Source organism: Felis catus, chromosome C1 (assembly GCF_018350175.1).
Source record: "Felis catus isolate Fca126 chromosome C1, F.catus_Fca126_mat1.0, whole genome shotgun sequence".
Classification (NCBI taxonomy): domain Eukaryota; kingdom Metazoa; phylum Chordata; class Mammalia; order Carnivora; family Felidae; genus Felis; species Felis catus.
The window spans coordinates 14,514,070-14,528,769 of record NC_058375.1 but is presented as its reverse complement, the minus strand read 5'-3'; the positions used below and the strand labels follow the sequence as shown (position 1 = coordinate 14,528,769).

The 14,700-nt window shown below is 55.3% G+C and overlaps 1 protein-coding gene across 2 annotated transcripts; it reads left to right on the top strand.

The window, feature by feature from the left end:
* The first annotated feature begins 3,474 nt into the window (after positions 1–3,474).
* On the top strand, positions 3,475–14,700 carry LOC101091384 (group IIE secretory phospholipase A2). 2 transcript variants are annotated; one of them, XM_003989621.6, is made up of 6 exons: positions 3,475–3,595; positions 7,677–7,888; positions 11,057–11,140; positions 11,911–12,049; positions 12,216–12,322; positions 14,205–14,700. In XM_003989621.6, the coding sequence occupies exons 3-6, from the start codon at positions 11,101–11,103 to the stop codon at positions 14,345–14,347; spliced, it is 429 nt and encodes a 142-aa protein (XP_003989670.2). In that variant the 5' UTR covers positions 3,475–3,595; positions 7,677–7,888; positions 11,057–11,100; the 3' UTR covers positions 14,348–14,700. The 2 variants fall into 2 exon arrangements, with proteins under 2 accessions (XP_003989670.2, XP_044891130.1); XM_045035195.1 differs by lacking the exons at positions 3,475–3,595; positions 7,677–7,888 and having other exon boundaries at positions 9,500–11,140.

Below are 14,700 nucleotides of genomic sequence, written 5' to 3'. Positions count from 1 at the left end.
CAACAGTCCGCTTTTAGGAAATCCAAGAAGAGAAAACAGAGCAACAGAAATTCTCAAAGAAACGAAGACCAGTCCTCAGGTTGAATGACCCCACCTAATGCTAGCAACTCCCGTGGGGAAAACACTTATGCCCAGCACCGTCGCTGTAAACTTTTAGAACACTAAAGACAAAGACGGGATCCTAAAAGCTTCCGTGAAAGAGAGGGAAATAAACAGATTATCTACAAAAGAACACGAACCAGGTACAGAGCTGGGTTTGGTCCATGGTCCCGAGTCTGCCAGCACCTGGGCTGGGGTTCTACATCCACAGGAAGTATGAGGCAGCCAAGACATGTTGGGACATGGAAAGACTTAGAAGCTTGCTTCCTTTTCCCAGAAATTATCGGGGGAAGCATTCCATCAAAATAAGAAGGTGAGCTGAGGCGAGGACATAAAGTCCAAAAACAGTGCATCCCACTCACAAAGAGAATGAAAGGAAGTCCCAGAATGAATGACAGCTATGTCTGATGGAAACTGAATGCCAGTCTGACTCTCCTTCCAGCAGGCTCCGGGGCCCTAGAGGACCTCATTCTGGTCATTCAGGTGTGACAATTACACAAATCAAACACGACCTCTTTGGGTCACCGGCCCATTTTAACTCTGATGACTCCCATGTGGATCGGCCCATGTTCTGAGATCTCATCACCTCCACACCTACCACCTGTCACGATGACCCCACTCATTCCGGCCCGGGGTCTGCCTGCTGCCTCTTGGCTGTGCCACCCTCGGCATCCCTCAACCCCTCAGAAATCATTTCAGCTGCAGCCCCTCCATAGCATCACTGGCCAAGAAAGAAAAGCCCAGGATAAGCTTTCTTAAAATTATGATGCTCCCCTCCCCAATTGGGTTCTTAAAGCGAGAGGAACAGAAGAGGAATCTGGACCCCGGAGGGCTCAGGGGGGTGATACGCGAGAGGGTGGGTGGAGCCAGGATGCACAGGATAGGTACCAATCAGGAATTCTTGTCTTCCCCTCACCCCCCCCCCCACATGAAGACAATGAATCCGGCTTTCCATGTTGCATGGCTTACACCAACATTTGAATGTGCCAACCCGGGCGACATGAGACTCAGAATCATGGACCAGGGCACCCGTAGTAATATGCCCAGCCTGACCCAACATTTCATTCTTGATGGAGGAGCCCCAACATCGATGCTCACAATTTCTCCCCATTGGCTAATATGAATTAGCAAACCCCTTCAGTTCTTTCTTTTACAAAAACGTTTTAATGTCTATTTAATTTTGAGAGAGAGAGAGAGCACAGACAGGGGAGGGGTAGAGAGAGAGAGGGAGACACAGAATCCGAAGCAGGCTCCAGGCTCTGAGCTGTCAGCACAGAGCCCAATACAGGGCTTGAACTCATGAACTGCTAGATTATGAACTGAGCCCGAATCGGACACTTAACCGACTGAGCCACCCAGGCGCCCACCCCCCTTGGATTTTTTCTGGGATGACCCTTCTGCATATTATTCTGGAAATCCCAAGCTTAAGCCTGATGTTTATTCACACCCTTTACCCATCAAATACTTAGGTACCTACTGTGTGCCAGGCACTGTTCTAGGACAGGGGATAGAGACGTGCTCAGGAAAAAGTGCTTGCCCTGGAGGAACACACACTCTTTTCGGGGGGAACAGGGGAAATAAAGACACCTGACATATAATGTATGAGTGGTGCCAGCTAGGATAAATATCTCGGTCTGTAAGTACCTTATTTTGTCAAAACAACCATCGGATCCTGAGGCCTCCCCAGTCCTCATCCACTTTAAATTGCCAGAGGGTAGGAACCGCCCGTCTTCCAAGCTTTGCCCTTGGTGAGCAGGTGCCTGTTTAGCGACTGTGGGTGTCCTGGGCAGCTCGTGTGCCAAATCACCACTCCACCTCTCCCCTCGGGGCCTCTCGCCTCCCACCTTCTTCCTTTATCAACGAAATATCTTTGCTTGCAAGCTGCAGAAACTTCTGACGGACCAAAGCCAAAGAAGAATTTGGTGAAAGGAAGTTGGGTGTCTCATGAAATAAAAGGAAAAGCTTCGGAGTGCCTGGGTGGCTCAGTCGGTTAAGGCTTGGGATCTCCGTTTCAGCTCAGGTCACGATCTCACAGGGGAGCTCCAGTCCCGCATCAGGCTCCAAGCGGACAGTGTGGAACCTGCTTGAGATTCTGTGTCTCCCCCCCTTCTCTCTGCCCCTCCCCTGCAAGCGCTCTCTCTGTCTCTGTCAAAATCAATGAACTTTAAAAAAAAAAAAAGAAAGAAAAGAAAAAAGGAAAAGGAAAGGCTGATCTAGCTGGCCTTGGGAGGAAGACGGAAGGCAAGGAAGGAGTCTCTAGCAAGGGTCTTAGTCCATTGGCCTGAAACTAGCGCAGGGTTCCCCTGAAGAGGGAGAGCCCCCGCCTGATTGGTCGGCTTGGGTCAAGTACCCGCCTTTGGGGGGTGGGGCCTCATTGTGATTGGCAGTTCCGCCAGGACCACAGATAATGAGAGGAGAGAAATGGGATGATGGCATTAAAGGAGGGGAGAAAGTGTTCTGAACTGAGAAAAGCAAAGATGTCAGCAGGACTTCTGAGCCCCTGGGCCTCTGTAGCCACGGCATCACCCTCCTCGGGGCTGTCGTCAACGGCCATCATCAGCTGAACCCCAGTTCACCCTTCCGAGCCCAGCTCAGGCGACAGCCCCTCCCTGCAGCTCTCCCTGAAGGCCAGGCAGGCAGCGTGAATTGTCCCCTCCGTGGCCCTCCCGTGGCTCCCTGGCGCTTTCCACCACACTGCTGCTGGAGCCCCTGGCCTTTTTGCTTCTCTGTCCCCTGGGGTCAGCCGTGGAGCCTTTTCATCTTGGCGGTGGACACACGTTAGGGACCCCGCGTTTCACAAATGTGTTTGGATTCTTTTCCCTCTTTGTGAGGACTTGGCACCCATTAATTTGCACCTACTGGGGATCTCCAGGCAACACTGGGGTGTTCACTGCTGCTCTGGAAGTTTCTCTACTGACTTCTGGCAGCTCCTTTGTGTTGAAAGACTTGCCGTGAGCGTCCAAGGTGCTTTGCTTTGTTTTTGAGCTGTTCCCTTTGTTCTGGCATTTTTGTCTTGCTGGGCTGTGTTCCTGGGGCTGGCATTTCTCTGTAAGGGAATCCATTGTTCTGTGGACTTCCTGATATCACCTACGTTATCTCCCAATGACTCAGGACAGCACGATTCACATTCTTGGATTAAGACTCCAGGGCTTAGAGAAAAGATCTCCGGAACTGTCCCACGCCCAGCAGGGCTTCTTCTGGACTTTCTCCAGGCACACACAATGGTTCACACACACACACACACACACACACACACACACACACACACACACACAATGGTTCAGCCCCACCATTTTATTGGGTTGGTTTGGATTTGGTGCTCTGGGTTAGTGGCAGAACCGGAGCCTGACCTCTCACCTCCTTGTTTGGAATTCTTCCTCCGGCCTTTGTCTAGGGCCTCTTAGGTTCTGAGGAGGAGCCTCCCTGAGCGTGGGGGCAGTGATGATGTCAGATGATGGATCCCAGGGGAGGAAATTCTCAGCTTCCAGAAATCCAGGTCAGGAGTCAAAAGAAACCCTAAGGATTGGGTTCTGGGTACCTGGGTGCCTCCAGGGAGGGCACAGCAGCAGGTTCTGGAAACCCAGAGCACAAATGGTCAGAGGAGGCCACCGAGGTCAGCTTCAGGGCATCCAGGGAACTAAACACTAGTCTTCAGGACCCCGGACTCCAGGGCATCTGACAGACCAAACACATCAGGGTCTGTTCCCAAACTCACCACTGGGCGGCAGCATGGAGCAACAGCATGGGACTTCCGGGCTTGCGGGCTTCCTGTGAATTGGGTCCTCAGGTGGCCTTGGCTGGTCGCTTCCTTGACAGGGCGCTGAGCCTAAATTTCATCATCTGTAAAACAGAAACAATAATACTCACTTCACAGGGTTGTAGTGAGGTGAAATGTAAAGACTAGAACACACATGGCCTCATTACCACCAGCGCCAGCCCGGGATGCAGGCAAAAGGCCCCCACCCTGGGTCCCATGCTTGAGAGGACCTGCGTGTCACACAGACACGCACGCAGGCACACACACACACACACACACACACGCACACACACACACACCCCAAATTTGTTGGAAGGCGCCTGAGTGCCTTTGTCCCTTGCCAGGCACCCAGCACTGGGTCAGCCCTGTTTCTGGCCTCTCGGCTCCTTGGTTATAATTCTCCCCTCTGTTCTCATAACTAATACCTTTCAGCCCCGTGAACGGCTTCCCGGCCTCTCGTGCCCCCTGTCCTGGCAACAAAAGGCACCTGGGTCAAACTATCGGAAGGCTGTGTGCCCCACCGCAGCCACATGGTCGCACAGTCGTTGGAGGAAGGGGTCAGCTTTCCAGACCCTTCCTCTCGGAGACACTCCAGGTCTTGCTTAGCAAATGTCACTTCGCCCATCTCCTTGTGCCTGGTCATTTCCAACCCACAGTGTGGAGCCGCTTGTGGGCCACAGTTTCCCAGGGCGACTAAGGAACACGGGGCCGTATCACACAACGCATATCACGCGGAAATGTATATAATGCGGGTGGACACATAACATTGGGTCATGATAGCAACGCTTTCACTGGCAGCTACATGACACTGAACACTGGAATGGCGAACAGTTTAATCTAAAAAAAAAAAAAAAAATTGGCCGTGGGGCGCCTGAGTGGTCCAGTCAGTGAAGCGTCTGACTCTTGATTGCGGCTCAGGTCATGATCTCAGGGTTCGTTAGATCGATGACGGGGCGGAGCCTGCTTGGGATTCTCCCTCTCCCTCTGTCTCTGCCCCTCCCCCCCCAAAATAAATAAATAAACACATAAATAAATAAGCATGCAGATAAATACATAAATAAACAAATACTTGGCGAGTTGTAATTAAATTTCAACGAAAATACTTCCCAAGAGTGAACTTCATTCAAATTCTTTTAAATTTTATATATTCATTAGCGATAATTTATATTTTGCCTATGAATTTTAATAGAGTGTAGAGTATTTTAGAAGAAAACCCTTTTTAAAAGTATGTTTATGTATTTACTTTGAGAGAGAGAGAGAGAGAGAGAGAGAGAGAGAATCCCAAGCAGGGCTCGAACTCGGGAACTGTGAGATCGTGACCTGAGCCGAAATCAAGGGTCAGACACTTAACCGACTGAGTCACCCAGGCGCCCCAGGAGAAAAATCTTTTTGAGAACATAACAAAATAATTCCAATTTTTCTCTTTAGATTCACTTGTTTAATGAAACACAGATCTTATACACTTTGAATACAAGTACATTTTAAAAAATCTTTTAGGTCATTATGGTCAGAAGAGCAAAAATTATGTAAAAATTTGATTAGAAGGTAATGGCGATGTTGCTAAAATGAAAGCAAGAAAAACAAATTTTATGGAACAAAGATGCAATCATTTATGAAGTATGTATGTCTATTATTTTATGAGTCATTCGGACACATGCAATAATAATTAAACTCCAGCGACTGGGACTTAATTTCTGACTTCCAGTCATACAAAAACTGTGGCTCTCCATACGTTCTTTAATCTGTTGTTAGGAAAGGAGGCTCGAACTCACAAACCGTGAGATCATGACCTGAGCCGAAGTCAGACACTCGACCGACTGAGCCACCCAGGCGCCCCGGGAAAGTATATTTAGATAGAAGGATAGAACATACTTTATTTCCCACTTTAGCGACTTGACTGAAAACTTAAAATATTTAGACACACGGTGTGGGGACCCTCACATGTACTCTTGCCCCAGACCCACAAGCGTTCAAGCATCAGGGGTGAGCCTGACCGCCACCAACCAGAACAGGTTCTTGAGGCCTCCAGGAAAGAAGGGATGGGGAGGGGGTTCCAAGCAGGAGGGGGTTTTGTAGAGGAGGCCCACAAATCTACGTTAACTAGGACGAGTGCTCCTAATGTTGACAATAGCTGTAACCACTGTGTTTTGCAGGTACTGTTTGACTAACTCCCAACCATATGGACAAATGGGTGTTATTATTATCCCCATTGTACAGGTAAAGAAACTGAGGCCGTGGGAAGTGTGGCCATTTGCCTGAGAGTATCCAGTTAGCCAGTGGTAAAGCCAGGCAGCCTGACCACGAAGTTGGATGCAAAGCCTAGGGCACCCTATCAGCCAGGACCCTGCGGCACTCGGGAGCAAAGGGGTCCCACACAGTGGCCAGGGGGCTGACATGGCCCCCAACACAAGTCCCAGCAAAACGCACGGGCTCTTGTGCTGCAAAAGGCATCTGCCCACACCTATGTAGGTGTCCCTATGCCCCAGAGTCCTCCCGTCCCTCTACCTCCTAGGGTCAGCCTGGGGCAGAGTTCCACGGGACAAGTGTCTGTTGTTTCCTGTCCCTCCCCACGACCCCCGCACCCATGAAGGCTCAGTGAACACGGCGGTGACCCGAAACACTCTCACCATCCCTCAGACGCCACCACTACCCAGTGTGTCCCAGCCCAGCCCCTCCTGTCACCTGATCCCTGAGCCGGCGGCACCTGCTAAGTGGGCTTTTCCTTGCTGTTGGCCCTCCTGTTGGTTCCCTCGGCAGCCAGCACCATCTGGTCCAAACTCAGATATGAGCAGGGATGCCTCCCGGTGTAAAACCCTTCACTGGTGTTCCATTGTTCCCTGGACAAAGACCAACAAGGCGCGGCTGTGCCATTTTACAAGGACGTTGGCGTTGGCGACCTTATAAAAGATGACAACAGGCCCACGCCAAGGAGTCTTGTTCTTTACTCTCCATCACAAATGGAAGAACCCAACTGTGTGACCACAGCTGTACAAAGCCTGTTTCCAGTGGAGGGACGAGTCTCCCCGGGCTTCAGGTGCCCCCAGCTTCTCCCCCATTGGGATGAAAATACCAGTGATCTCTCCTCCTCATGGGGGACTCTGGGGCCCTCTCCAGCATTCTGTAAGCTCTAGACCACCTGCCCAGCATGCTCAAGGAAGCATACCGTGAGGTGAACAGGAGGTCAAGTTCCCGAGGTCAGCTTCCCAGCGAATCATGCCCGTGGAGGCCCTCCCGCCACAGCACAGCTACCCCAGCCCCCTTTCAGCCCCTCCTGGATCCATGTTCCTCAGACCACAGGGCCCTTGCACAGGCTGTCTCTCTACCTAAACTCTCTCTGCTCTCCTCTTCACCCAGCTAACTTCTTGAGATCCCTGCTAAGTCTCTTCTTCCACAGAAAAGTCTTTGCGGGTCCCCTGCCCGGATCAGACACCATCATAAATGCTCGCATGGCCCCATGGAACATCCTGTCAAACCACTTATCCCTACTTGCAAGTTTCCCTTCCGTATGTAATTATTAAGGTCTGTCTCCCCACTGGACTGTCAGCTCCATGAGGGCAGGAATCACAGTGTATTTTCGCTCGTCAGCGTAATCCCCAGCCCAGAGGAAGTCCTCAGTATAGGTTATTGACCGAACAGGCAACGAATCCTTTCAGGAATGAGGTTACCCCCGCTTTGCTGGGAGAGGTCTGCGGGCTTCTTCGGGCTCTGAGGGAAGCAACAGAAGTGACAAGACCGAGCAGATGAAGGGCCCCCAGCATGGTGCCTGCCACACATCGGGAGCTTAGCAAACGGTAGTGGTTTTGCCATTTTTATTGTTAAGGTGATGACAATGATGGTGACGGCTTCTAAGCTACTAGGAACACGTTCACACCAGGAGAAGGAAGACGCTGCTTCGAGACTGGGCTCTGTTCCTTCTCCTCAGCCCCAGCTGACCACCCTTCATCGAGGAAGGTAAAATCTGCCGAGAGGGGGCCAGCGTCCTGCACGAGGGCTGGGGCCCTGGCCTGGCCACACTGATACGCCCCAGGAGGGGTAAGTCTCCCCTTTGGCCAGGGAAGGAGGAAGGGAAGGAGGGGCCCGGCACCTGTGGGTGCCTCCCATGGGCATGGCATCCTGCAGAGAACTTGACACCCTTTGTTTCCTTTCTGTCTGGTCCCGAACTCCCAAAGGTGGTTCTAATGATCCGCATATTATGAATGACAAAGCTAAGCTCAGGGAGGTGATGGGGCTGGCCAAGGTCACACAGGCCCTGAGCGGCAGGGCAAGCACTCAGGTTCTAATCTCGCTGATGCCGGGACCCCGGCACTTTCAACCACATTGCGTCACTGTGTGAAAACCACCCGTATTTCCCAAATGCCTGAAACTCTCCTCCATGTCCGAGTCCTCCGCAGCCTCCTCCCCCCAAACCTCAGATGAGGACACCGCTGCCTGGAAGCCTGCCGGGATTTCCTTGCCTGGCTCTGGCCCCACCGTCCTTGGTTTGCTGCCCCAGGTACACACGGGGCAGGGGCCGGTAGGGGCCCCATCCGGACCAGGCTGGGAGTCAAAATGGCTCACCAAAGGACTTGCCTCAGAAACCCAGCCCTTCCCGGGGAAGGGGAACACCCTTATGCTGCTGCAGGAAGGGCTGGGGGCCAAACCTCCCAGGAATCAAAGCTCATTTTCAGCTGTTTAGACGTGGCTCCTCAGTGACTCACCGTTTGGGTTCTCATGACCCAGGCCAGGAGCCAGGGGCTGTCAGGAGGTGCCCTTGTTAAAATCAAAAGGCAATGGTGAGCAAAGGGGAGCCCCCTCTCTGGAGACCATGATTCACAGCTGCTGGGTGACCCTGGCCAGGGGCATTCACCTCCCTGGCCGCCCACCCCCACCACCCCTGTCTTGTCCAGGAGGATGAGTTCCAAGGAGGAGTCCAGAGCAGGAAATGGGAGGGGCGCGGGCAGGCCTGCAGCCCAACTACGTCAGTGTTTACCCGGCTTTACACTTGCGTTAAAAACTTTTAATCTGGATTCACTGGCAGAGATCCCGCCACCCAGCCGTCTCTTCCCCTCCCAGGGTGGTACCCTCCCCCTCCCTGGGTGTCAGGGAACGTGTGTGGGGGCATCTCACCTGGCTGCGGAGTGAGACCCGGCCTCTGGCCTCCGCACCAGATCAGCTCCTGAGGGGGGAGGCCTTACTGCCTGGTGTCGAGCTCAGGTCACATCATGACTTATGTTTTCGTGGGCCCTTTCTTCCATTAAAATAGAAGAAAAGTAGGGCGCCTGGGTGGCGCAGTCGGTTAAGCGTCCGACTTCAGCCGGGTCACGATCTCGCGGTCCGGGAGTTCGAGCCCCGCGTCGGGCTCTGGGCTGATGGCTCGGAGCCTGGAGCCTGTTTCCGATTCTGTGTCTCCCTCTCTCTCTCTGCCCCTCCCCCGTTCATGCTCTGTCTCTCTCTGTCCCAAAAAATAAATAAACGTTGAAAAAAAAAATAGAAGAAAAGAAAAGAAAAGAAAAGAAAAAAAAGAAAAGAAAAGAAAAGAAAAGAAAAAAGAAAATGTTATGACCACATTGGTAGGAAGACAGAGAGAATCCGGGCTGGATTCCTGTCATTCTGATTCTAAAGAAATTAAAACATTGTGTCCCCACCTCACCCCCGCAGGCATTGTGCATGCTATAGACACTGTGCCCCCCACCCCCCCAGAGGCACTAGGTAAGCCCTTGGAACTGTCTGGACCCAAATTCTGGCTCACCGTGTATTTAGATGTGTGCCTCAGTTTGCTCCTCCGTAAAATGGGGATGATCGGAGCACAGGCGTCACGGGGCTATTTGAAGGCTGCTTGAGATCTCGCCTAAAGAGCACAGTAAATACTCGGGGCAGGGGGGCGGGGGGGAGGCTAGCTGCCTGCTCGCATCTGTGCTTCCTATTCTCCCAGGAAAGAGGCAAGGGTGGGATACCTTCCATCCCCATAATACAGATAGGAAAACTGAGGTGACGCACAAGGGAAAGGGTCTGCCTAAGGCCGTGGAATAAGTGGTAGAGTCAGGACGACCAGGCCGCAGATCAAGCAGCTCCCAGGTCCTGTGCAAATGGACGTGGCCGGTCAAGTTATCCCAGCTGCAGACCAGGAACGGGGAGGGCAGGGCAGGAGGAAGTCACCGGCCAGGACAGGGCCACCTTGATTCCAGTTCTGCCTGCGTGGACTCAGGGGGGTGGGCAGCAGCCAGCAAACGAGGCCACTCGTGAGCCCACGGCCGCTGGGACTTTGAAATTGCTAACCACAACAGGACGGGCCCCCCTCTTCCATCCATCCCCCTGACCTCTAGCCAAGCCCTGAAGCCTGGCCTCCACCTTCTGACCTGACCGTGGGGACAGCAGCTCACGGTGGGGGACAAGCTGTGCCAGCGGCTACCATCTCCCCAACTCAGCCCCTAAGATAACATCAAAAGGACAGAAGTTTCCAGTCCATGCTGGAATGTGGTTTTCCAGCTGACGCAGACAGAGCCTACTTCTACAGCCCCACTGCCTGGGGATCTAGGGAGACAGAAGTCACTTCTAGGAGCGTTTTCACTGCTCGTCAAACAAGCTGGAGCCTGCCCGGGGAAAAAACAATGAAGAAAAATCCCAAAGCTCAGCTGGCTGAGCTCCCGGCCTCCGGCCTATCCGATCTTGGACAAATGGCCCTGCAGGTCCCCAGGGTCTTGCCTTCCCAGGGGTCCAGCTGTTCTTGGCACTGTCCCTCTGGGTAACATGGTGGCCGGGGGTGGAGGACAGGGAGCAGAGGGCACGCCCGAGTAGCTAGCGGCATGGAAACAGACAGACTTGGCCATGCGGACTCAAGTTCCTCAGTTTCTCTGGGCCTCAGTTGCTGCATCAGTAAAATGGGGGTGAGGGAAAGTGCCAAGAATGAAAAGCCCTTGGCGCAACCCCTGGCTCACAGCCCAGGCGGTGGGAGCTGGCACCGTGAGTTTTGGAAAGGGGTAGGTGAAGGGAAAGGCGGTGGAAAGAGAGAGCTACAGATTGCTCCCCTAAAACCGCCTGGAAGCAAAGCCCACAGGCCCCAGGCCGGCCCCTCCCCTGGGGACTTGGCCAAAGACCTAGAAGTACGGTTGCATCACTGAGTATTCAGGGGTTAATGATGGGGAGTGGACAGGACCCAGTATTTAACTAATTGGGGAGGTGCCCTGAGATCAGAGGCACCCCGCTCACATCCTTCTCCTGCAGCCCTGCTCCTCTGCCCCCTGCTCACCTCCCCTCCCCCGCCAAGGATGAAGCCTCCCCCTCTTCTCACCTTCCTTTGCCTCCTGGGTAAGTGACCTATGTGGCCTTCCCCACCCCCCTTCTCCCCAGCTGGGAACAGAGCTCCCCGGAGGTCCCGGAGGGTGTGGTGGGTCATGGCCAGGCCAGCTCTGCCCGAGCCAGCACAAGCTAGGGGGGGAGCTGGAGGGGGATGCAGGCTGGGTGGCCCGGGAGGGCACAGGAAAGGGGCTGGTGGGAACCCCAGATAGCACACACGAGTCTCCTGCCACCTGCACTCCACCCCCTGCCCCATTAGCTTCCGTTCTGGGCTCCAACCTGCCTGGGTGGGCTGCCCCTCCCCCCCCCCCCCACCGCTGCTGTATCAGCAGGATCTGGAGGTATTCGGGGGAAGCACAGGTGGCCATGAAGCCTATCCAGTAGCATCTGATGGGACTTGGTGGGGACAGAGTGCTCTGAGGGCATGGCGCTGACCCCTGGGGAGACGCTCAGGGCCTACTGGGAGACGTTTGAGGGGGCAGCGGGGGTGGGGACAAGCAGGATGAGTGGGTGGTGCTCTGGAGATGAGGGAGGAGAGCGGGACGGGCCCTGGGCATGTTGCCATGGGGGGCGGGGTGAGCACTGGGGATCAAGGTGGGGTGCATGGCCCAGAACACGGTTACTGATTAGCGCTGTTATTGTTGGGAGCAAGGTGCTCGGCAAGGGAGGGTTAACTGGACAGCCGGGGAGGTGTCTGCACTCTGATCTGAGGGGGCTTGGGGGAGGCTGGCTGCCCCGGGTGGGGCCCTGACAGATCTGCCCTCTGCCCTCCCTGCCCACAGTGGCCCTGGCTGGCGGGAACCTGGTCCAGTTTGGGGTAATGATTGAGAGGGTGACAGGGAAGCCGGCACTGCAGTACAATGATTACGGCTGCTACTGTGGCGTTGGTGGCTCCCACTGGCCCGTGGACCCAACAGACTGGTGAGCAGACAGCCCCTGGAGGGGCTTCCCCAGGAGGGGACACCTAGCAAGTGGAGGCCGACCTCTCCTTTGAGACCCCTTTGAGCCCTGGGCCCCCCAGCAGCCCCTGATCCAGCCCACCGTGACTCACGGGCCCCCCTCCCCAGGTTGACCGTGACCCTTACAGGTGCTGCCATGCCCATGACTGCTGCTATGGGCGTGTGGAGAAGCTGGGCTGTGAACCCAAACTGGAAAGGTATCTCTTCTCTGCCAGCAGGCACAACATCTTCTGCGGTAAGTGAAGGGCCCCGGAGCGCCCCAGACGCCGGGTAGGGGTGATGGCTTCAGACAGGAAGCCCTTCCTGATGGTGGTCGCTGACTCCTCATCGGGGCCCGGCCCTGGGCTAGAGACGTGGGAGAGGTGGGTCTTCCACTATCACGGGATTGCAGACAGGACTGTTCCTCCCTCCACCCGGATGCTCATCTGGCACCCGCAGGAAAGATCCCCTGACCCCTGGCGTCCTGCCCTGGCCCCAGGCGCTCCTACCGGGCCAGGGGCCTCCCAACTCCAGCCTCAGGGAAGAGGAACAAAGGGGGCGGAGCTGAGCCGGGTCAGGGAAGCTGCCCTCACATGGCCGCTCCAAAGCCTGGGCAGCAAGGTCCAAGGCAAGGTCCCCAGGACAGAGACTCGAGGGCACGGTCCCAGACAGAGAGATCTGGAGCTGCGATGTGGGACAGCAAACCCCCTCTCCAAAGGCTGACTCCCCCCTCCGCCCCAGCTGTGGGGCTGTCATTGGCTCAGCTTGGCCACATCCAAGGCCCACGTGGGCCGATTAGTTTTCCTCTGGTCCCCAGCACCGATCCGCTGGAAGTGGCCTGACCCAAGCAACCGTGTGAAGGGCTCCATGCAGCCCAGCCCAGTGGAGGGAGCCCACATCAGAGCCCCAAACCTTGTCCCTGATGCAAAACCAGGAACAGCCTGGAAGGAGGGGGAGCTGAGGGAGGGGCACAGCAGAAAGACCCAGGAGGGTCAAAGAAGCCAGCTCAGATCGCTAAGGTCTATCCTGGGGCAGGGGCAGCTCCAGGACCAGAACGACCGGAGGCAGATTTACCTCGGTTCCTTGTTCCTACAGCCATCTATCTACTCAGCTAGACAGCTCTGACAGGTAGTGAGCTCCCCGTCTCCGGCAGTTCATGTGAGGTGGAAACAGCCACCTGTCGGGGATAGCACTGAGAGGATGGTTGAGGAGAGATGTCAGCAAAATAGGGACGGAGGCTCAGGGCTTCACCTTCTACCCACCGTGTGACTTCAGGCAAATGGTGTAACCTCTCAAAGCCTCTGTTTCTTCATCTATAAAATGGTGCTAATCACACTCACTTCCCCAGCTTAGTCCAGCTCCTAGCAAGAACCACCCAAAAGGACTGATGAGAGACTATTAAGCCCCCTCCCATGCTGAGTTTTGCTGGAACGGCAGGTGTGGGCAGGACCCTGGTGGGAAGCGGAGGCTGACCTTTGCGGGGAAAACGAGGAACGCTGGACGTTTCTGAGAGGAGCCAGAGCCACTGAGGGCAGACAGAGGCAGTGGAGAGAACAGGAGGCTCTGGGGCTCCCCAGTGCCAGCTCCGATCCCAGGCTGGGTGTGGGGACACACCCTAAGATAAATGCCAGAAAAGCGGGCTCTGTCCACTCAGACAGAGACGGGCCCAGGGCCCAAGCGGGCCCCGAGCTTCGGTCCCAACAGGCTCCATTCTGGGCCCAGGCTGCTCTGGGGCACACAGGCCACTCGGGACTGAGTCGCTGTCATTTCATGGCTCCCCTGTCAGCTTGATGGCCTCACTCGGCCACCAGCCATGCCTCACGCGGCGAAGGGGCTGCCTGGAAATCCCCCCAGGCTGGAGCGGATGTGGTAGTGAACCTGATGGTCTCCCCACCAGCCGGAGGGCCAAGGGTGATGTGTGGGCCTGGGAGAGGAAGAACGGACATCACAGACATCCCACCTGCCCCAGCGTCCTGGGCCCCCACGCCCCCACCCCCGCGCGCCCTGCCCTGACTCTCACCCAAGCCTGAAACGGCCCCGGGTGGCAATGGGCTTCCGGCAGAGTGGGACAGAGAACGTGGACCCCGGAGAGCGGGAGGCCTGAGCCACATGGTCCCTGACTCACCTTGTCCCGCCAGCCGGCAGAACCACCTGCCAGCGTCAGACCTGCGAGTGTGACCGGAGGGCTGCCCTCTGCTTCCGCCGCAACCTGGACACCTACAACCGCAGCTACGTCCGCTACCCCAACAAGCTGTGCAGCGGCCCCACGCCGCCCTGCTAGGGCCTGGCCCCACCTCCTGCCTGCGTCCCGCCTCCCGCTGCTGTAGCCCCGGGGCCTGGGCAGCAATGACACCACCAGCCCTCCCTCCGGAAAATTCCTTACCTGCAAACCCATCCCTCCCTGAGAGCTCCCAGACCGTGGTCTGGACCGTGGCTGGCCTCCTGGGCCACATCTTCCCCCCTGCTGGGAACAGCCACCGTGCCCAGGAGCCAAGGGACCCTTTAGCCCCCCGAAGATTCTATAACCCAGCCCTGAGATCTCGGTTTCCGCTTCTGAATAAGTGAATAATGTCCCGTAATCCTAATATTCCCTGATTCTCAGATTCTATCATTATACAATTTAATTAGTTTACA